Here is a 22,570-nt window from a genome sequence, read left to right on the forward strand (position 1 = left end):
GGTACTTGGATCGGTTGGATCATGAAGACGTTCGACTACATCAACCGCGTTAACCTAACGCTTCCGCTTTCGGTCTACGAGGGTACGTGGACACACTCTCCCCTCTCGTTGCTATGCATCTCCTAGATAGATCTTGTGTGAAGTTAGGAAATTTTTTGAAATTGCATCCTACGTTCCCCAACAGGATCATTCCAGCCGGCATGGCGGCAGCAATGTATGGGGGGGGGGGGGGGGGCTGGGGGGGGGGGGGGGGGGGGGGAAGCTGAGCGATGGCGGTGAGCGCCCACGCATCACTTGCGAGGTCAGGAGAGCCTCATGCTTACCTGCGCGAGGACATCCTCTTGCTATTGGTTGCTCAAGGAACCGCCGGGGACCTCATCGGCCGTGGGAGGCTGAATGAGCGGAGGTAACCTCGCAGAAACTCGAAACGATCGAGAGTCCAGTTGGGAGGGATGGAGAGAAGACACCGCGGGGCTTCCGGATCCAGGCTGTATGGAGGTAGTCGAGGCCGGAGGGAGGAGATCAGGCCGGTGGCGCCTCGCGCGCGCCTGACACGCCCCTCCTTGCAAGAGCTATTTTGACATATTGTAGCTTGTGGCTTTTTTTGCGAAATTTGTAGCATGTTGCTGCACTAATGAAACAGGATGAAAACCTCATTTGAAGGTTTTTCAAAATTCTAACAAAAATATGTTATGTTGGAGACGTGAGGTTATATAAAATATGTGAAATTTGATATTGAGACCCATATTTATTTGCATTTTTATGCCTCCCAACGAATTTGATTTTGAACGTGAAACTTTACAAGTTTGTAGAACACCATCTCTTCAACATACCGTATTTTTTTTTCCAAAATTTTAATATTCTTGGTAACATACTGTTCACTTGATTTTAGTTGGTCTCCATCGTAACTTGGATTTCACCTGATTTTATTTGTCGTTTTTTGAAAGATCTAGCTTTTGCCGGTTTCACTGATTTAGCAGAAAGCATGCCGAAAACAAGTGATGATCAAGTGATCATGGATAGTACATGGAAAAAATGAAAGAGGAAAAGAAAAAAGGAACTACTAAGCCTCTATCTCGTAGGCAGATCCCCAAAAAGGGGCTCTAAGTTCTTTGCACCCGCGAGCTTCCACTGCTCAATGTTTCTTCTAATTGCTGAAATGACAACCAACATGTTTGGGATCTTTTCCCTGAAAACACACTCATTTCTTTCCTTCCGTATTTCCCAGGCGATCATCAGGATCATGGTCCTGATGCCCTTATTGTCCGAGTGAGAGGCCCTTCTGACAATGGATATCGAAGCTTTTGTGGGGCTAGAGTGATCCCTTCCAGATGGGAGCAGAGAAGAGCAGCCAATACAGGTCGCAACCTCCTGCCAAATCCTCAAGGAGAAGGGATGGCTCCATAGCAAGTGCATCGAGCACTCAGAAGTTTCCAAGGCACGCTGACCAGAAATAACCATTGGGCGAACCTCTCCTCTGAAGCCGGTCATTGCACCATAGCCGCTCATGGTGCAAAAGCCAGGTGGAAATTTTGATTTTACCTGGCGCCCAAGAGCCTTCCAGATCAAAGATTTCATACCAGCTGGCACGGCCGCTTCAAATTGCATTTTATAAGCTGAGCTCGCTTGCGAAGGATAAGGACGATGAGTGGCGGCGCGGCCACGAGTAGCAGAAGAAGAAGTACATCGACCTCGTCAGCTCCGACGAGGAGGACTGGCCGACGACTGAGCCCCTCCACTGCGTCGGCCTCGTCGCCGCGGGCTTGTCCATTTTGGTAGCCGCCGCGAGCCCGCAGACCCCTCCCCCCCTTCTAGTAGTAGAATGTACTCCCTCTGTCCCACAATATAACAGCGTTTTTTACACTACGCCAGTGTAAAACAAAATGCTCTTATATTATGGGACGGAGGGAGTAGTATATATGTAGTATGTATGATCTATGTAGTATGTTGTGATGAACTATGAATAATCAATGTGGTTACAATTTCTCCCGCGAAAGCTTTTTTAAAATTATACAATTTCATATACGGGATCTATTCTGCAGCGCACGATTTTGCCCCGCAAAATAGATCTTCCTCAAACTATAAATGCGTTATGTGGGTCGGCATTATACAGGGTCTGCTAGAGTTGCTCTTATCGAGGAATTCCCTTGATCGGTGTCTTCAAACTCGGAGAGTCTAAGGGAAAACAGAATTCGGTCTCCCTTAAGGGGGAAACATAGAATTGTCCAACTGAAGCACCACATCTGGACGACTTGTAAAAAAAATACTTGTTTTTTTCATGGACTGTCATGGGCTCAAATTTAAGGGTCAGTTATAGTACGCACGGGCCTATGCTCCAGTTAATGGGAAAGGCCCAAAGCATTGGCTGGAGAGCGAGCGAGGGGGGAAGGCGCGCAAATTCTCTCGTTCTCCCGCCTGAAACTCCCTCTCTTTTTTCGACCACCCACCGATTCCCCATCGGCCGCCCCTCTTTTTTCCGTCTCGTAGTTTCTCCAGCGATTATTTCGCTCACCGCAAACGGACATCAAAATTCAAGGTATGGTCTTCGCAGCCTGGATTTATCGGAATAGATACCAGAAATTTCGTCGGGATCTTTGTTGAAGAAACCATGTGTAGATCCTTGCCCATCCAGTTCAATTTGTGCTAGATTTCCTTTCCTGTACCCAACGTGTTCAGATCTGCTAGTGTGCTCGTCGGGTATACAATTTTTAGCCCTTCTTCAGTTCTTCTGTGGTATGGTATGGGGATGGTCGCTGATTCATGAGCTGATTTATTGGGGGGAAAAGGCCCGTGGTTAGATCTCTAGACGGACGAGGTTATTTCGCCTTTTCTTGGTGCGATTTGTTGTATTTTTGTAGCTTCTTGAATTCCTCTGACAATTTTTATCCCCTTTTTGTCTGTGAAGATGGCAGAATCTGCAGCACTTGCTTCTGATCCTAAGAGGCTAATCAGAAAGTTGGATGGGATCCTGGCACTGACAGAGCAAATCCCTACAAGATCTACCGCTGACTACGCTACCCTGACAGAAGAAGAGATATGGGACGAGTGTCTCGAGTGGCTAACATCGATGTGGCCACATCGGCTAAATGTTATACTAGGGGATCAAATGGGAGCTGGGGGTGTAATCCCAACACTTGTGTTTCTTGACCGTCTCAAAGAGAATGGCCAGCATGGTCCATACCTGATAGTTTCTTCTCTGGACAAGGACAACGGCATTGGAGACTGGTTGAGACAGATAAGGTAAAGTTTCTAAGTTTACACTGCATTTCACTGTTAGTTCATATCTTACATGGGGATTACATGGTTTCAGGCTTTTTCCATCTATGAAGGAACTGCTGTACTTTGGAAACCAACAGGGTCGCGCAACAATGAGGAAACAGTTTGCGCGAAAGCTGTTGGCCCTGATTTCCCGATCATACTGACCACATATAATATGGTCATGGTAGAAAAGCAATGGCTTGCTCAGTATGACTGGAAATATGTTGTTGTCGACGAGGTGATGGAAAAACACTTATATCAATAATAATCATTTTATCCCTTATCCCTTTTGTATTTACATGTCATTTCCATGCTTCTTTTTCCAGGGCTATCAACTCAAGAAAAGAGAACACGAAGTATTGGAGGCGGTAAAGCGCCAGCCAATGGATCATAAGCTCCTTTTGATAAGGGAGCCTTTCCAAAATAACCTAGCAGAGCTGTGGTCGCTATTGAACTTTGCTCTGCTTAATGCATTCTCATCTCGTGAGGAATTTGATTCGTGGTATGATTTGCTATTTAACACTCAAAGTCCTTCAAAGTTATGAACAGTCTATATATGCTATTCTATATCTCATTCATGTTCTTCATGAGCTAGAAGCACTCCCTGTGCCCAAATTGCTGTTGTGATGCTAAACTGCATTTCTTGATTATACTTACAGTTACCTGAATTTTCTGATGGAATGTTACCTATCTTCCAGAATCGTTTACTGCGCATGGCATTGGCCTTATAACTGTTATATTGGTATATGAATTTAATAGAATTGACATGCCGATTGTTGTTCCAGCCCAAACATCTATCAGGATTTGTAAAGGTAGAATGGTCCTAAGAAGCACATAATGTCATCAGAACATTGTAAACGTATCTGTTAAACTAGGGGAAAACAAATTTTCTTACTATCAGTTATCTGCCATAAGCTCATAATTCAGTGATTTTTCTATTTAAATACTACTCTTGGAACATATTCTTCTGCAGTTGTATGTAAAAACTACAGTGCTGCTACTAAATTGTCTATCAAATATTATCATATATTTAATACTTTGTATTTTGTTTAACTGTATTATATATTTTTATGTTATGTTTGCTGAGAAACATACTTACAAATCAAGTAAGATTCATATATTTCTAACAATTAAGCTACTTGTTAAATATTCTGTGTATTACTTTTTTTGGCCTCGGCTGACAACCACCTACTTTAAAGGTTTGATAAATCTGGGAAAGAAGGTGAGGAACAACAAATTGAAGAGGAAAGAAGGGCCCTTCTTTCGAAGCTTCATGCCATTTTGCGCCCATTCCTTCTAAGGGACATGAAGGGGGCTGTCCAAAACAGGGTTCCACAAAACAAAGGTGCCACATGCTACAAGACTAAAGTTGTTCAGAACTCGGATGCAATTAGCATCACATGCTCCGGTGACAACGCGACAAAAGAAGGCGCAAAGACTGATGGTGAGAGTTGTCAAGAGGTATCAGCAGAGGTTGTTGGTGAAACTGATGGTGAAGGTAGTCCTAACACGCAAATCGGTCAATTGGGCCTGGAAGTGAAAGTTAATAAGGTCATTAAGAGGCCGAGAACAAACGATGCACCTATCTCACCAGTAGGCGAAAGCAATCCAGCTGTGCATGTGCAAGTGCCAAATTCAAGTTCCCCTGAAATAATCTTCGAGGCACTCAAAAACATACCTGACTTAGCCCGTAGCGATATTCTGAGAGCCTACAGTGCTCTTACCCGTGATGATCGCCGATTTGAGTCTCTCATGGCACTCCCGATGGACATGAGAAAGGATTGGCTGCTCATGGAGATTGGAAACAACTAGTGCTTGCTCTGTCGCTCCAGCAGTATGAATGCGCCTGCATGTTTAGATGTTATCTGATGGAATTCATGCTCCTGATGCTCCCTCCCTGATTAGTTAAGTCTCACTTAGTGTTGGAACCATGTGATGCCTGCCATGGCCCAGGAGCAATGCTGTATATATGCAGTTATTCATATGATATCCTTAACTAGTACTAGTATGAAGTCTCCTTTCTCAACTGCAGTGCCATTTACTTGTGACTCCTGAGAACATGCATTTGATACTGAGTGTTAAATTGTCGCAAAGAATTAAATCAGATGCATTTACTTGTTTCTGCTAGTATAGGTGAACCATGCAGGTTATTTCCTGCTCCTACTTTGTTGAACTTTAGTTTTGGCGCTTCTCCAAGACTCGGACTCTCGGGCTTAACACTGACGAAACTCGCGAATCTACAGTGTTTCCTTAGCTAGGAGCACGATCTGAAACACTAGAATGATGGTCTACCGTGGACTCGTGAATTTAATTACTCGAGGTTCACCGACGAATATCCGCGGGCGTAGCTAGTCGATAGGTGGCAAAGTCAGTCTGGTGATCCATATGCATCATCTGCACATAGGATCCGGGGATCTGAATGTCCCGCTCCACTTGGCAAAGAAAAGAATCGTCTTCCCTTCTTAGATTAGACGAGGAAACGTGCTTAGTATTTCCATGAAAGTCGTTCGATGATGTCAACAACTGTCGAAAGGGAAATGGACATGGACAGGCAGCCGTCACCTTTGGCCTTTAATTGGGTCATATGACATCGTGGGCCTACCTGACAGGGATTCTTTCCTTAGTGGTGCGTCGTTAGTAAAGCTTGTTTGGTCTATAGGCTTCCATCTCAACGCAGCAATTTTATTGCAACCCATAAGCTTGAAAAAGCAGTGGCCAAGAAGTCGTTAATGTAGACCACAAGATGTCGGCAGTCACGATCGAGAAAGATCGCTATCCTAAAGAGTTGGTAACGAGGATGGCCAGAAGATAAACCTAACTATGGCCAAACAGAAGCGGGGGCACAAACCTCGCAAGTTTCCCGATGAAGCCCCATCTGGTCGAGCTTCATCGGATGAAGAAGGAATCAAAGAAAAAAAACAGGCCGCAACATCATTCCCTCCATAGGGCGATAGCAATCACCTTAGACAAAAATGAGGCCCAAGATTTTATCCTAATTGAACCTCCACACACCTTGTGCCAATGTCAAAAAGGATCCAGGAACGAGGACATGACCCTTGTTGTTGATGGTGTCATCGTCTCACCACAGCTAGAGTAATTGACAAAAAACTACCACATTTCACGTTACTGTCCCACAAAACTACCACATTTTGAAAACTGACCAAAAACTCCAAATTAGTACTAATTTTGTGAAAAAAAAACTACCAGGTCGAGTTAAAGACAGATTTAACCGGTTTAAACGCGATTCTAACAGATTTGGCCCACCGGTCAGGACGGCGACCACGCTAACGGCTAACGGCGCTCGCCTGCCGCCCGTTAGCGACCGCGGGGCGGTGTCCAGGAGCAGCGCGCGGAGGTCGTCGGTGCCGGTGTGGGAGAGGTCGATGTCGTAGACGTCGTACCCGAGGAACCTCGCCATCGCAGCGACGAACGTGGACTTGCCCGTGCCGGGCGGGCCGTAGAGCAGGTAGCTCCGGCGCTAGACACGGCCCAGGCGGTGGTAGTAGGAGCGACCCTTGAGGAAGCTCTCCAGGTCGGCGGGTCTTGAGCTCCGGGTCCATGGCGACCGTGTCAAGCGTGGCCGGGTGGGTGAAGGGGGTCGATGCCAGCGCGGCGCGAGGCGCTGGTGTTGGCGTAGAGCCGCAGCTCGCGGCGGCGCAACTCCATCTCATCGGCGATGGACTTGATGTGCTGCAGGTAGGGGCGCAACACGCGTGTGCGCTCATGGCGGCGCACACGGAGGGCCAGGCGCTCCCCGCCGTTGGTCCACACGAGGCGCGCGCCGAGGAAGGCGTCGTGCGTGGTGTGGCCCGGGCCGAGCTGGAGAGAGAAGTCGTTGCTCTTGCTGGCGGAGGAGAGCACGCAGGCGGCGTCCGCGTCCTCGAGCGACGGCAGCGACGCCACGTAGGCCGCCGCCTTGCGGAAGAGCGGGTTCACGGCCCCGTCGCCGCCGCCGGCGACGAAGCGCGGCACCTCGTAGTACTGGTACGCCTGCGCCCACTCGTCCGCCCACCCCACAGCCGGCGGGCCGCGTGCGCCGCCGACTTGTACGACCGGGTCCGACCGACGGCTAACGGGCGGCAGGCGAGCGCCGTTAGCCGTTAGCGCGGCCGCTGTCCTGACCAGTGGGCCAGCTCTGTCAGAAAGGCGTTTAAACCGGTTAAATCTATCTTCAACTCGATTCGGTAGTTTTTTGTCACGAAATCAGCACTAATCTGCAGTTTTTGGTCAGTTTCAAAATGTGATAGTTCTACGGGACGGTAACGTGAAATGTGATAGTTTTCGTCAATTACTCCCACCGCTAGCTAGACACTTAGAGTCAACCCTGCTTAAAGTTAAGGTGAAAAGAGACTCCAGAGACAACCTAAGCGGGGTTCCAAAACCTCGCCGGCTTCAGAAATATTGTAGTACTTATAATGAAAAGTTCATGGAAAACACGTTTAAGAGCTTTAAAAATTTCTCACAAAAATATGTTTTGTTATAAAACGTGATGTCATATAAGCAGATGAAATTTGATATTAGCATGATTTTCATAATAACTTGAGATTGACGAAACCACCATAGACATCTTCATAGTCGATGAGAACGTCTTCTCCCAATGAATGAGCATCACTGAAAACGTTGAAATAAATTTAAAGAATTGCGAGCACCGGTGCAAAAGACTTGAACCCTGGTGGGCTCGTTCCACCACAAGAAACCTAACCACCTCAACTAAGCTCAGTTCTTTCACTTGATTTTCATTGGTCACCATGGTAACATGATTTTCACCGTATATTTTCTCATATTTTACTATTTATAGTTTTTCTCACATTCTTTCTCCAACGAGCGTGCATGTGAAGTCACAATACTCACGTCATGGGTCGGTTGATCGTTTCTTCCACCCCGTGTGGATCAGAGAGGTGAATGAACTCCACCTGCAAGTTTTCAGAAATGAGGGTGGAGTATGCAGGTTATTTCCTACTTTGTTGATGTTTCATTTGGCGCTTCTCCAGGACGTGGACTCTAGGACTTGACCGGCCGAAACTCGCGAACCCCTGTGTTTTCCTTAGCTAGGAGCACAACCTGAGACACTAACAATGGACTCTCGTGGTTGTGGAATCGACAGCTTAATAATTAACTAAATAGCTACTCCAAAGTTCACGTCGTCTATCCGTGGGCGATGGCGTATGCCGGATGTAAACGTGTGCAAGGAAATGGCGTTAACTTTTGTTTGTTTTCACTGACGATCCAACGTGTTCATTTTTGTTTCTCTCCCTGAACAAAGAAAGAACATTCTGTTCTTTGATTATTAGACAGGGAAAACGTGCTTATTAAAGGTGTTCGACAATGTTAAAAATGTGATACGTAACAACTTTAGACGAGAAAAGGCTACCGGAGACCCACCCGCCCCATGTAACCAATCAAGCCTCGCCACGTACGCGCCCGCCCACCATTTCCCGGCCTCCACCAACCTTCGGCGAACTAGCCCATCGTCCCCGCAGGTCAAAGTCTCTCTCTCGCGCGCGCGAGCGGCCGCCACCAATCCAAACGACAGAGCAGAACAAATGTATCCAGCCGATCGAGCGTGTACCTACCGCTACCTGCGTGCCGTGCCAGCGTGCTGCTAGGCTGCTAGCTTCCTCGACCAATCGGTATCGCCATGCCGCTCCTCATCCTCCTCTGTGTCCTGCTACTGGCCGCCGGGCTCGAGCTCGCCCGCGGCTACCCGACGGCCGGCGCCGGCGACGCCCGCGCCTACAACTCAAGCATGTGCCAGGGGTCCTTCGCGTGCGGGGGGCTCAACATCCACTACCCGTTTTACCTCTCCAACGAGTCCATGGTCGTCGACGGCGTGTCCCAGTCCTACTGCGGCTACCCCGGCATGGCCGTGCGCTGCGACGACAGCCGCGCCAACGCCACCGCCACGCTCCGGCTCGCCGGAGGCACCAACTACACCGTCCTCGGCATCGACTACGACAACCACACCATCACGCTCGCCGACGCCGACGTCTCCAACGGCGTCTGCCCCATGGTCCGCCACAACGTCAACATCCCTCGCGAGGCCTGGCTCAACTTCACGCCCACCGGCAACAGCACCATCTCCTTCTTCCTCGACTGCAACTTCACCACAAACGTCACCGTCGCCCCTCTGCCGCCGCCTGAGCTCGTCCCGATCAACTGTACCGGCTTCGAGCGAGGGCGCGGGTCGTCGTTCCTCGCCACGCAGCTCGGCGCGCCGGACGGGAACTGGGCACGGGCGTGCAAAGAGGTGTACGTGGCGCCCGTGCAGACCGGCGAGTGGCTGACGAGCCCGGAGTACCGCGGGCGGCTCGGGAGCGGCGGGTACGGCGACGTGCTGCGTCGCGGGTTCCGGCTCAGCTGGGACCCCAGCGCCGGGCCGTGCTTCAAGTGCGAGCTGTCCGGTGGGCGGTGCAGCTACGACCAGCCCGGCGGGTTCCTCGGCTGCCTCTGCTCCGACGGCCGCGTGCGCAACATGGACTGCGGTAAGATTCAGAACCCTCTGTGTTTTTGGTCTGCACGAGTCATGGTTACTTTCAGCAGCAGAGCAATCTGCTTGCATTTCGGTACTATCTGGTGGAATGGAACACAACCCCTCCGGCGGCGGAGCTGACCGCCGGTCATCGTTGGCGGGCGGTGGCCGTCACCAGTTTCTTTCCCTTCTAGACCCAGTCTTGACGCGTGCCACGGGACCAAAACTGGATTCCGACGGGTGACGCCGGGCGAACCAGTCCGCTGCCTCCACGAGATGCGCCCGAAACGTTTGACTTCAACCTCGGCTCCGCCATGAATTTCGTCTGGTCGAGCCGTCAAGGCGGGAGGAAGACGAACCGGCCCGTAAAATACCCCGTCCTGCTGACCCCCGACAACGCCACGTCCTTGTTTCCAGAACACCAGTCACTGTACTCGGCCGTCCTCCCTTGACCTGTCACCATGGACCAATGGACCATGACCGTTGCAGAGGAATGCATGGCCATCTTAAGCACCAGAACACTACAAACTCTGCTGGCACATACTACATTCCGTTTGTGCACACACATTGCTCGTCATGTTGCGTCTAGCGCGGGAAGCAGTCGACCAAATGCGTTGCCTGCATTCCGTGCGGCTCCTCGTCGGCCTGCTGATCCTCCCGTCGGCGCCGCGAGCCGTGCCGCAGCCACCGCCCGACCCCGGTGCCTACTTCCGGTATACCAACTGCACGCCGACGCCATACCAGTGCGCGCCACTCGCGTTCGATGTCAACTACCCATTCGCCGTCGACGGCGTGGCCCGGCCGGACTACTGCTCCTCCCCGGGCCACCGCCTCTTGTGCGTGAACAGCACGCTGACGATCAGCATGAACTCCGGCGGGTCATTCCAGGTCACGGGCATCGACCTCGGCAACCAGGTGCTCACCGTGATCGACCAGAGCCTGGCCCACGAGTCGGCGTGCCCGCACGTGTACCGCGACACGACAATCGACGCCGCCATGTTCGAGTACACGGACCGGGACCGGTTCCTGACGGCCTACGTGAACTGCACCAGCGCAAGCTCGACGTTGCCGCCGGTGTACGATGCCTTCGCCTGCGTCGCCGGGGGGCGGTCGTACTACAGGCTGGATAACGGCACGTCGGCGCCGGAGGACGTGCTGAGCCTGGGGGTGGTGTGCAGCTCGACTTTGGTCGTCCCGTACGACTCGGCCATGGCGGATGCGCTGGCCGCCGGGAACGCTACCCTCGGGGATGCCGTCCAGGGCGGGTTCTCGGTGCGGTGGAAGGCCGGCGCCGGGTGGTGCGGCGAGTGCCAGGCCTCTGGAGGGCGCTGCGGGCACGACAGCAGAGCGCAGGACGATCACACGTGTTTCTGCCCCGGCGGTCAGGCTATCGGGTCGTGTCCTTCGTCAGGTTCAGGTACCTCGTGATTGATCTGAGGAGTATAACTGGTTGGTCAACGATCTTCTATTCATCCAAAATGTTCTGGTCAGCCAAATTCAGGGACATGTGGTATTGGTTTACGATTACTTGCGCAAGTCTAAGCAACCGTAAGATGTCCTAATTCCTGACTAATCTGTTTACTGGTCATGGAAGACTTCTCTTCTTCGACGCTGACACTTCATCCACAAGTACGGAGTATGTATGAATCTTTGACTATAGTAAATCAGGACGAAGTAGGTAGGATGATGACATAGGCACAAACGAGGTAGTACTATGAACTAGACCGTTTCCTGAAATCCTCCACATTTAGCATATTCTCTACTTCATATGTTTCGTCAAAATTTGGTTTCATAATATCCACACGTTGTTTAAATTTAGGACCCTCATAAGTGTCACATGTGTGGTTCGAACACATGGCAACTCCGAGCATTTTTTATGGCAAATTTAGTGACGCACTGACGCGATAATGGCAACTTTAGTTGTTAAGAATGACAAAAAAACGGATGGCAACTTTCAACTTTTTTAGTGACAATTTTAATTGTAAAAACGTCAGGACCAGATTACCTCGTGCCACACACGTGTGACACTTTTCATTTAGGTAAATCTAAGCCGTGCCTGACTAGAGTTAGAACTTATAACTAGTCTGTTCCTTCTTCCTTGCTTTCCTTCCGTCATAGAATGAATTTTGACATTGATTCTTGATCTTGCAGGGCCAAAGAAAGCGAGCAAAAAGACAATAATAGCAGTAGGTAAGTACCAAAATCCATCATCCACACGGACCAATTCAAATATTTTTCCTCCGTCTGTTATTACAAATTCAAGCATCAATCTACATGTTCTAATCGCCATTTGTAATTACAACCCCAGGATCCTCCGCAGCAGCTCTCGTTCTGTTCGTGCTTCTGGTAGTGGTGTTGTTCCTGTACATCCGCAAGAGGAGGCAGTACAAGATGACCTCGTCGTCGAGGCTCCTCAAGTACAGTAACTCCGGCGGGACACCCCGCTCCAGAGGCGGCAGCGACTTGGAGTCCAGCAGCGTCCACAACCTGCAGACGCACCACTTCGCCTACGAGGAGCTGGAGGAGGCCACCGGCGGCTTCAGCGACACCCGCGAGCTCGGCGACGGCGGCTTCGGCACCGTATACAAAGGCCAACTCCGGGACGGGCGCGTGGTGGCGGTGAAGCGGCTGTACAACAACGGCTCCCGGCACGTGGAGCAGTTCCTGAACGAGGCGGCCATCCTGTCGCGGCTACGCCACCCGAACCTCGTCACCTTCTACGGCTGCACGTCCAGCCGCAGCCGGGAGCTGCTGCTGGTGTACGAGTACGTGCCCAACGGCACCGTGGCCGACCACCTGCAGGGCCACCGCGCCGTGGAACGGGCGCTGCCGTGGCCGCTCCGCCTCAACGTCGCCGTCGAGGCCGCCGCCGCGCTCGCCTACCTCCACGCCATCGACCCGCCCGTGGTGCACCGCGACGTCAAGACCACCAACATCCTCCTCGACGCCGACTTCCACGTCAAGGTCGCCGACTTCGGCCTCTCCCGCCTCTTCCCGCTCGACGGCGCCACGCACGTGTCCACGGCGCCGCAGGGCACCCCGGGGTACGTGGACCCGGAGTACCACCAGTGCTACCAGCTCACCGACCGCAGCGACGTGTACAGCTTCGGCGTCGTGCTCGCCGAGCTCATCTCGTCCAAGCCCGCCGTCGACGTCACCCGGGATCGCGACGAGATCAACCTGGCCGCCATGGCCGTGGGCATGATCCAGCGGTCGGAGTTGGACCAGCTGGTGGACGCCGAGCTTGGGTATGGCTCTGACGAGGCCACGACGAGGGCGGTGACGATGGTGGCGGAGCTGGCGTTCCGGTGCCTGCAGCAGAACAGCGAGATGCGGCCGCCGATCAGGGAGGTGCTCGACGGTCTCAGGGGCATACAAGAGGGCGGCACCAAGGAGACGAAATACGACGTCGTCGTCATCCCCCGCTCCCCGAACACCGTGCACGCTCCTTGGGATAGCATGAGCACCACCCCGAGCATCAGCCAGTAGTGTACGTTGGAATCAATGGTCGGAGCTTCACACCGTGCACGCTCCTTGGGACAGCATGAGCACTACGCCGAGCGTTAGCCTGTAGCGCGTATGGACGGATCTTCAAAATGTCACCTCCCCTCCTCAGCAAAGATGAATGTAAATAGAAATATCGGTTGTGTTATACTAGGAGCGAAAACTTGTAACTCGTCCTAGTGTGTTGTTTCAGTTTGCATTTGTCCCCTATAAAAGCACAAGGCAGATCAAAATCATCACCTGAACCGTCTGATTACAAAATCTAAAGGTTCAAAACCTTTCAATGTTAAACACCAACGACGTTGAGCACACCCCGGCTCGTTAAGCACTCAGGTCCAACACTAACTAGTAAAATGTCCGTGTATTGCCACTGGCTTTTGAACTCGTTTTCTGGTTGCATCGCCTTCCAACGATATCATCTTGGGACCCTTGTCAATGGATTTTTTATTTAGGGTCCACATAATCCACCTTCATCTCTCTCATAGTTAAATTATACATTCAGAGTTTTTTGTTCGAACTACAAAGCAAAAGAAGATAAACCAAAATACAAGTAAACCAAGCCAGTGCACAGATGGTTATTGCATCTTCAGTTTCCTTGCCCAACTCCTCGACCCGTCCCGCGCATCGCCTCCAGGGGCGACACGGGCGGAGCCCTAGATCCAACTGACATCAGGCCTCCCCCGTCTCCTACCTCCCCTCGCCGTCGCCGGAGGAGGTCGTCAGACTAAGTCCATGCGGCGGACGGCGGCGGCGGGGCGTTTCGCTGCGCAGCAGCGTGTTCATCGGTGGTGGGAGGCTCTCGTTTTCCCCGGCTCGGCGGCGCAGCCGCAGCGGCATCCTACGCGGATCTCACGCTCAAGCTTCCGGCAGGCCAAGGCGGGTGAGGAGGGGTGGCGGCCCTCCTACCCCTGATCGTGGGCGTCGTGGCGGCCTCGATGTCCCAACGGCTCCGGCGGCCCTGCGGCTGTGGCGTCCCGGTGGTTGGCTTCTCCGCGGACGCCCCATGTGCAGCGACGGCAGCTCCCAGTGTGCAACGGCGCCGGCTCTCGACGCAGTCTCGCGCTTTCGGATCCGGCCGGCGCGGGTGCGGAGGGGTGGCGGTCGTCCTGCCCCTGCTCGTGGGTGAGGTGCTCTCGTCTGCGTGGTAGCTGCATGCTGGTTGCTGCCCTTTGGCTGCCTGAGATGGGGGAATTCGGATCTGGCAGGCGGCCAAATCTGGCTTGCCGGTGCTGCTCTGGCTGCCGGTGAGGAGTGGTTTGTGGTTTCTCTACGATGTTGCTGGCGTGGTATCTTCATGGAGATGGGTGAGCCAGTGGAGGTGCTATGCGTGGGGGTGTCGGTGGTGATGGGTGCTCCAAGCGAAATTTTGCCAGGTTCTTGCCGGCCGGCGGCATCGGCGTCCGTGGGCGTCGTTTCACCTTCTTGGAGGCGCCGTCGTGGAGCCTCGTGTCCGCCACCCTCGGACCTTGCTCTTTGGGTGAAAGCCTAAGGCCCGGCTGGGTCAGGTGACGGCTTCGTCATTGTCGCTTCCCCCTTGGGGGTGTTGCCTTGAAGAGTTTTGGATCCCATTTGCGTGCTCCATGGGCTGGACGCTCGCGACATTCACTACAAGAAATATGTCAACTAGTGACCTTCTGTCAGTGACCCTAAAAGAATTGGTCATAGATCTATGACCATTTGAGACCAATTGGTCAAAAGCTGTTCGGGAGGCTCCAAACCCTAAACCATTGCGACCATTTTGATCAGAAAGGTCGTAATTTCCTTACACGAAATGGTCATAAAGCAAACAGTGCTAGTCCGCTGTCTTATTTCTAGTTGTTAATGACCAATATAGATGGTCATAGCCTTGTAAATTGTGGTGGGTTGCGATGACTAGGCGCCATCTCATCAGTTTTGCCTATGTGTCATGTCCATATGTCAATTTTTGCCCTAGGTTGTGAAGCAACCTATATTTCTGTTATTCCAAAAATTCCCAAAAAATTCTCATAAATTGATTGGATCATAACTTCATCAAATATGTCAAAAACCTTCCTTTCCTAGTTCAAAAATAATTCAACAATATTCATTTTCCTATTCTGTTCAAAGCAGCACTTTGTGAAGAAAGTACCACTTTGGCATGTCCAAATAGTATACATTTTCTACAGTGCTTTCCTATGTCCAAATAACCATCCTACACCAAATGCCAGCTCAATCCATTCATTATTTTGAGCCCAGCTTCAACATTCGTATTTATGTCCAGTGTGGTACTTTGCAAAGCAAGTACCACCTAGGCTCCTCCTTTTGAGCTGAAAATTTGTGAAGACGGTCTTCTTAGTAACTGATCATCCTTAGCCAAAACTCAGGCCCATTAGCCACGTACATTTCCCGTACCACTAATCAAACACTTGACTGCTAATTCATGTTTGAGCATCGATCGGTCTCCTCGTGAGAATCTTATGTTGTAATTTTCTTCCTAGCACCTACCTGGGGAGTGCCCAACTCACTAGACATGCCTAGGCCGCCCAGAACACATGGCAACGCCACGGCCACGCGGTGACCACGCGGCGGGCATGCGAGTTTACGCGCTCTAGAGTTGCGGCCATCGGCCACCGCCCAAACCTCGACGTATCGCCACCAAACCATGTATTTATGATTAAATAGGTAATTATGTAACTAGAAATGATTTTTGGAAAAAATAAATAGCAAACTATGAGGCAGCTGCAGTTCAAATTTGACCCGCTTTCAACTGAATCGGCGGAAATTTGTCTTTTTCACGAGAGGTGGATCAAAACTTTTTACACACAACCATTTTATCAATTGTGCATTAAATATGTCCTAGTATTTTAGAAAATTGATTTGGTCCAATTTTGCAACAATTATTTGCGAGGTCCTTCACAAAAAAACCTCCTTTTGGGCACTCGAAAAATGGAAAATGGTTTTTTCGTCTCAAGAAAATGAAAACTTCCTTATGCAATATTGTTTGCCATTCCAAGATGCACCCTTGTGCACAATATGAGATCATTTGAACAAACTATGCCTTGAATGTGGCCATAGGATTGATCATTTGGCTTGAAAGCCATGAATCTTCACGCATGATAACTCATTTCTGATAACACTTTTTTTAAAAAGAATTGCTGTATTACAAGTTTATTATTGTTCCTGGTAACTTGGTCATATATAATGACACAATGCGTAGGTTTTCCAATTTTTTGGTTTTTTTTGAAATTTTTATGCCCGTTTCAAAATGCGGTCAAAACGACGGAATGACCGTTCCTAGCTAGTGGTTGAATCTTGGATTTTTTTGGTGTTTCTCTGATTAAAATTACACAATGCGTAGGTTTTCCAATTTTTTTGTTTTTTTTGAAATTTTTATGCCCGTTTCAAAATGCGGTCAAAACGACGGAATGACCGTTCCTAGCTAGTGGTTGAATCTTGGATTTTTTTTGGTGTTTCTCTGATTAAATAGATACTTATGTACCTATAAATGATTTTCGAAAAAAATAAAGAGCAAACTACAAGGCAACTACAGTTCAAATTTGACCCACTTCCAGCTAAATCGGCGGAAGTTTGTCTTTTTCACCAGAGGTGGATCAAAACCTTTTACACCCTACCATTTGGTCAATTGTGCATTAAATATGGCCTAGTATTTTATAAAATTGATTTGGTCCAATTTTGCAACAATTATTTGGGAGGTCCTTCACAAAAAAACCTCATTTTGGGCACTCGAAAAATGGAAAACGTTTTTTTGTCCAAAAAAAATGAAAACTTTCTTAGGCAACATTGTTTGCCATTCCAGTATGCACCCTTGTGCACAATATGAGATCATTTGAACAAAATATGCCATGAATGTGGTCATAGGATTGATCATTTGGCTTGAAGCCATCAATCTTCACGCATGATAGCTCATTTCTGATAACATTTTTTTAAAGAATTGCCGTATTACAAGTTTATTATTTTTCCTGGTAACTTGGTCATATATAATGACACAATGCGAAGGTTTTCCAATTTTTTGATTTTTTTGAATTTTTATGCCCGTTTCAAAATGCGGTCAAAACAGCGGGAATGACTGTTGCTAGCTAGTGGTTGAATCTTGGAATTTTTTTGGTGTTTCTCTGATTGAATAGATACTTATGTACCTAGAAATGATTTTTAGAAAAAATAAAGAGCAAACTACAAGGCAGCTACAGTACAAATTTAACCCACTTCCAACTGAATCGGCGGAAGATGGTCTTTTTCACCAGAGGTGGATCAAAACTTTTTACACCCAACCATTTGGTCAATTATGCGTTAAATATGGCCTAGTATTTTATAAAATTGATTTGGTCCAATTTTGCAACAATTATTTGGGAGGTCCTTCACAAAAAACCTCCTTTTGGGCACTCGAAAAATGGAAAATGTTTTTTTGTCCAAAGAAAATGAAAACTTCCTTAGGCAACATTGTTTGCCATTCCAATATGCACCCTTGTGCACAATATGAGATCATTTGAACCAACTATGCCATGAATGTGGCCATAGGATTGATCATTTGGCTTGAAAGCCATGAATCTTCACGCATGATAGCTCATTTCTGATAACACTTTTTTAAAAGAATTATCGTATTACAAGTTTATTATTTTTCCTGGTAACTTGGTCATATATAATGACACAATGCGAAGGTTTTCCAATTTTTTGTTTTTTTTGAATTTTTATGCCCGTTTCAAAATGCGGTCAAAACGGCGGGAATGACCGTTCCTAGCTAGTGGTTGAATCTTGGATTTTTTTTGGTGTTTCTCTGATTAAATAGATACTTATGTACCTAGAAATGATTTTTGGAAAAAATAAAGAGCAAACTACAAGGCATCTACAGTTCAAATTTGACCCACTTCCAGCTGAATCGGTGGAAGTTTGTCTTTTTCACCAGAGGTGGATCAAAACTTTTTACACCCAACCATTTGGTAAATTGTGCATTAAACATGGCCTAATATTTTATAAAATTGATTTGGTCCAATTTTGCAACAATTATTTGGTAGGTCCTTAAAAAAACCTCATTTTGGGCACTCAAAAAATGGAAAATGATTTTTTCATCCAAAGAAAATGAAAACTTCCTTAGGCAACATTGTTTGCTATTCCAAATGCACCCTTTTACGCAATATGAGATCATTTTTTGAATTTTTCATGTGAAAAAGTAGAAAAAAAGAATGCTCAGGGATTCCTTTTTGAAACATAAATTGTCTTTTTGATGAGAGGTGAATCAAAAGCATTTTACATTTTAAGATTTGGTCAAGTGTACATAAAATGTTGTCTTATAGTTTTGGAAAATGGTGTGGTGCCATTTTGAAAGAAAAATTTGGTATATTCTTCACAAAAAAAGAATTTTGTCACTCCGAAAATAGAAAATGTTTTTCCCCTAAAAACTCATTTCTCATAACACCTTTTTAAAGATATTTGTCTTATTCCAATTTCAAGTTTGTTAGTTTTCCTAAAAAAACTAGGTCACATTTTCTGACACAATGAGAATGTTTTTATTTTTTTGAATTCTCATGTCATAAATCTGTTTACATGATTCAACATCTTATTTTTAATTGATTAAGACCAATTTAGATGGTCATAACGTGTACTGGGCTCTGATTGGTCCATGAGCATCGCGGATCGTGCCTTCAGCGCCGTCGGATGCTCCTCTCCAGATCCAGATCCGACGGCAGCCCTTTCTCCCTCACCCCCCTCTTTGTCTGAAAAAAAGGAAACTCCCTCCCGCACGTGAACCCTAGCGTCGTCTCCCAACCCCTCTCCAGATCCAGATTCGCCACCCCTCTCCCTCTCCCCTCCCCGCCTCGCCTTCCCTCTCCCTCTTCCCTCGCCGCCTCGCCTCCCCTCGCCGCCGCACCGCCCATTGCCTCCCGCACCCCCCCCGCCTGACATTCTCCCCCCTCCCCTCCCCTCCCGTGTCCCCATCCCATCAAAACCCTAAGCGGCGGCAGCCGCCATGGTGAAGGGACGCACGGGGCAGCGCGTTAGGCTCTACGTCCGGGGCACCATCCTCGGCTTCAAGAGGTGAGCAACCCGTTCTTGGCCATGCTCTCGCCGGATCTGGCAATTCATTTCATGGTGAGATTGGGCGGCGCGCTGATGGCGATGTGGGGGTTGATCTGCAGGTCGAAGTCGAACCAGTACGAGAGCACGTCGCTGGCGCAGGTCGAGGGGGTGAACACCAAGGAGGACATGGCGTGGTACGCCGGGAAGCGCCTGGCGTACGTGTACAAGGCCAAGACAAAGAGCAACGGCACCCACTACCGCTGCCTCTGGGGCAAGATCACCCGCTCGCATGGTAACTCCGGCGTCGTCCGCGCCCAATTCAAGTCCAACCTCCCCGCCGAGTCCATGGTCAGTGCCTGCCCGCCCTTAGTTTTTGATCCACTGCTTGCTTTATTGATGGTGCTTTTTTTGCTGAGGTTGTTTGTTGCTTTGCGTTGTGTGCAGGGGCGCAAGGTCAGAGTGTTCATGTACCCGAGCAGCATCTAAAGTTAGAATCTGCTGCACTATCGCTGATGATGTTTGTTTAAGGTTGTTGCTTTGCTCTGTGTGATTTTACTCTAGTATGTGTGTTGCATTTTGTCGTGCGCCTTGAGAATGACTAGGATTTATGTTATAGAATTCCAAGTGTAGTCGCAATATATAACATGCCTAAAGTATATGGACTTGTGTAGTGTGTCCATCGAGAGATTGATGATGGTTTAGTTTGGGTCATTCAATCTGGTTGATGTAGGATTCCGTGATCTTGCCATTTTAATCCCTAAAAGATGCATGCTAGGCAGTATTGTAAATTCATAGGAAATAACAAAATTGTTTAAAGTTTATTTGGGTTGGATCTGTATATACACTATTATCTTAAAACACAAACCTATTTTCTTAAAACACAAACCTGTACATTCACAGCTGAATAGATGATACAATTTTTTTGGATCTGTACATGCAATTTTTTGCACTGGATTGGTGGTTAGTTTTATGTACCATTTGAATTATAACAGAATAGCATTAGTAGTGCTCTGATTTAGTTCTCATCAAAATCAACAACCCTCTCTTGTGTTCCTGTTATGAGAATTGTTCCTTCAAGGATATGCCAGAATGACATATGTGTTCAATCTTCAATGTGAACAATTGGTGTTTTCCTCTTAGTTTTGGCCCCTAAATATTTTTCTTGAAGCTCCACTGCCGCATCCTGTTCCTGGTAAAAATATGAAGGAATCCCTTTTAACTTGTTCCTGTTCACATACACATGTTCACGAGCACACATTGACATGGCCAAGCCTCACGTGCACATGGTGAGTGAGCTTCAGAATTGAATTTTGTTTTTGCTGGGTCAGCTCAACCCAAAAGAACTGTGTCACACACATTTTTTTTTTCAAATAAACTGAAGCATTCTTTTTTTCATTTCATTTCATCATGTGTCTGCCAGATGCTTTTACTTCTACAATGCGAATGAGCTAATGACGAACTACTCTAATTTAAATGAGTTGGGATCCATCACTACAATATGAGTATGTTTGCATTTTACTTAGCTTGTAATCAATAACCCAGTCCTTAACTAAATATTTGATTACATCATGAGGTTTTCTACAAATTAGTAAGGTAGTGGTTTCAGCTGCTGCATTGTTGCTTATATTTGATACTACACAATGTGACTGGAGTTTATTGTGATTCGCAGAAGAGAGAATCTAGATGCAATTTCTTTGATATTCCTGTTTGGCCCCCAGGCATGCTCATGAAATACAATGAGCTGTCCTCATCTAACTATTTCGCCAGTGGGTAAGCCTCACTGCCAATCTTTCAAGTAGTAGTAGTACGGTGTCGCTATCATCTTTGTTTGTATATAAGTACGCCACTGTTGAGGTTTAGCAATCTCTGTTATGGTGTTGATCTGAATCATGCTTTTCTGTATGTGACAGCGAACTGGCTACCCTCGTGTAGTTGAGCAATTAGTATCCATACATGCCCAGTGCATGCCTAAATCCTGAGTTTTACTTTTAAACACCTCTCCATATATGCGCAGTGCCTATTTGTAATTGTCAAGTGTGAATTCTGTATATGAGGTGTGTTCTCCTTGTAGTAATTTCTAGTAGCCTGCTTGTTATGTGTAGAGTGCATAACACATTACGTGTATTGAGGATGAAATGGTCAGAGTATGGCATTTTCAATTTAACTAACTTTTTTTGGTGTTGAGCTGTCGATAAATTGGTGTTGGTACCATGATGCTTGAACTGTTATTTTCTTTTGGTAAATTAACTGATGCTTTGGTGCATAGATGTATCTTCACGAGTCACAAAACTCCTGACATGTAGGCGACTGGAGCGCACCAGAAGCATTGACGGCGACTCAGTCCTCGGCGCCGCCCTCTGCTAGAGCGGTGCATCCCCTCTCTGTTCTCCCAGCCACCCCTAAGTTTTGGATTTGGATCGTTTATGTGAACTCTAGCCATGCTCACTTGTAAATCTGGTTTGATGTTTAAACCGTGACGTATGATAATCTGGTTTCATCGCCTTCCAGGGACAACATATATATGCTCAATACACTCTACTTGTTTTCCTGTATAGTTTTCTTACTTGTTTTCCTTTATGCGTTCACTCTTTTTCAGGAGCTCCAAGCCTAATTTTTGTCCTTTATGTTCACTCTTTTACAGGAGCTCCAGTCCTAATTTTTCTGAGTGTGAAGCCATGAAGCCAAGTGTGAAGCAGTGAATGCTGGAGAGAGATGATGCTGGAGAGATGCCCTACCTGTAGGTCTGCACATAAGCGGAAGTTCCTGGGTATGCAAGATTCGGTGGTTAAACTGGTTGATGTGATGTGAATGAGTGTATGGAAACTGGCTGTTGTGATGTGAATGAGTGTATGTAGTTTCATGTGTTCTGTTCTGTATAGCATATTGTAATAAACTTATTTTAGCTATTATTTGAAGATTTTCATATGCTTTCTCTCTTCTGTCTGTTTGATATATACATATATATTGCTTATTAATAAGCTGTGAAAAATCTGACATTTGGGACCCTGATACGTCTCCAACGTATCTATAATTTTTGATTGCTCCATGCTATGTTATCTACTGTTTTGGACTATATTGGGCTTTATTTTCCACTTTTATATTATTTTTGGGACTAACCTATTAACCGGAGGCCCAGCCCAGAATTGCTGTTTTTTGCCTATTTCAGTGTTTCAAAGAAACGGAATATCAAACGGAGTCCAAACGGAATGAAACCTTCGGAAACGTGACTTTCTCACCGAACGTGATCCAGGAGACTTGGACCCTATGCAAGGCATCAGAGAGGTGGTCACGAGGGTCGGGGCGCACCCTCCTAGGGCGCGCCCCCCTGCCTCGTGGGCCCCTCGGAGC

The 22,570-nt window shown here is 48.0% G+C and overlaps 2 protein-coding genes and 1 pseudogene across 3 annotated transcripts; all 3 read left to right on the forward strand.

Moving 5' to 3' along the window:
- The first annotated feature begins 2,561 nt into the window (after positions 1–2,561).
- Positions 2,562–5,378, forward strand: LOC125538182 (annotated as a pseudogene).
- Positions 5,379–8,744: 3,366 nt separating this feature from the next.
- On the forward strand, positions 8,745–13,476 carry LOC125527738 (LEAF RUST 10 DISEASE-RESISTANCE LOCUS RECEPTOR-LIKE PROTEIN KINASE-like 1.2). 2 transcript variants are annotated; one of them, XM_048692262.1, is made up of 4 exons: positions 8,745–9,444; positions 10,348–11,144; positions 11,879–11,917; positions 12,036–13,476. In XM_048692262.1, exons 1-4 carry the CDS (start codon positions 8,897–8,899, stop codon positions 13,214–13,216), a joined length of 2,565 nt encoding a protein of 854 aa, XP_048548219.1. In that variant the 5' UTR covers positions 8,745–8,896; the 3' UTR covers positions 13,217–13,476. The 2 variants fall into 2 exon arrangements, with proteins under 2 accessions (XP_048548219.1, XP_048548211.1); XM_048692254.1 differs by lacking the exon at positions 10,348–11,144 and having other exon boundaries at positions 8,745–9,740.
- Positions 13,477–19,172: 5,696 nt separating this feature from the next.
- LOC125533079 (60S ribosomal protein L35a-1-like) lies at positions 19,173–19,708 on the forward strand. The gene is made up of 3 exons (XM_048696861.1): positions 19,173–19,240; positions 19,342–19,570; positions 19,667–19,708. Exons 1-3 carry the CDS (start codon positions 19,173–19,175, stop codon positions 19,706–19,708), a joined length of 339 nt encoding a protein of 112 aa, XP_048552818.1.
- Positions 19,709–22,570: the final 2,862 nt, after the last annotated feature.

Source organism: Triticum urartu, chromosome 1, assembly GCF_003073215.2.
Source record: "Triticum urartu cultivar G1812 chromosome 1, Tu2.1, whole genome shotgun sequence".
Lineage (NCBI taxonomy): Eukaryota > Viridiplantae > Streptophyta > Magnoliopsida > Poales > Poaceae > Triticum > Triticum urartu.

Excerpts from the sequence above, each read along its gene's own strand:
- LOC125527738 (XM_048692262.1), top strand. The coding sequence starts at position 8,897 with ATGCCGCTCCTCATCCTCCTCTGTGTCCTGCTACTGGCCGCCGGGCTC. Across the intron at positions 11,145-11,878 it reads GTGTCCTTCGTCAGGTTCAG|GGCCAAAGAAAGCGAGCAAA; the intron begins GTACCTCGTGAT and ends TTGATCTTGCAG. Across the intron at positions 11,918-12,035 it reads AAAGACAATAATAGCAGTAG|GATCCTCCGCAGCAGCTCTC; the intron begins GTAAGTACCAAA and ends TTACAACCCCAG.
- LOC125533079 (XM_048696861.1), top strand. The coding sequence starts at position 19,173 with ATGGTGAAGGGACGCACGGGGCAGCGCGTTAGGCTCTACGTCCGGGGC. Across the intron at positions 19,241-19,341 it reads ACCATCCTCGGCTTCAAGAG|GTCGAAGTCGAACCAGTACG; the intron begins GTGAGCAACCCG and ends GTTGATCTGCAG. Across the intron at positions 19,571-19,666 it reads ACCTCCCCGCCGAGTCCATG|GGGCGCAAGGTCAGAGTGTT; the intron begins GTCAGTGCCTGC and ends CGTTGTGTGCAG.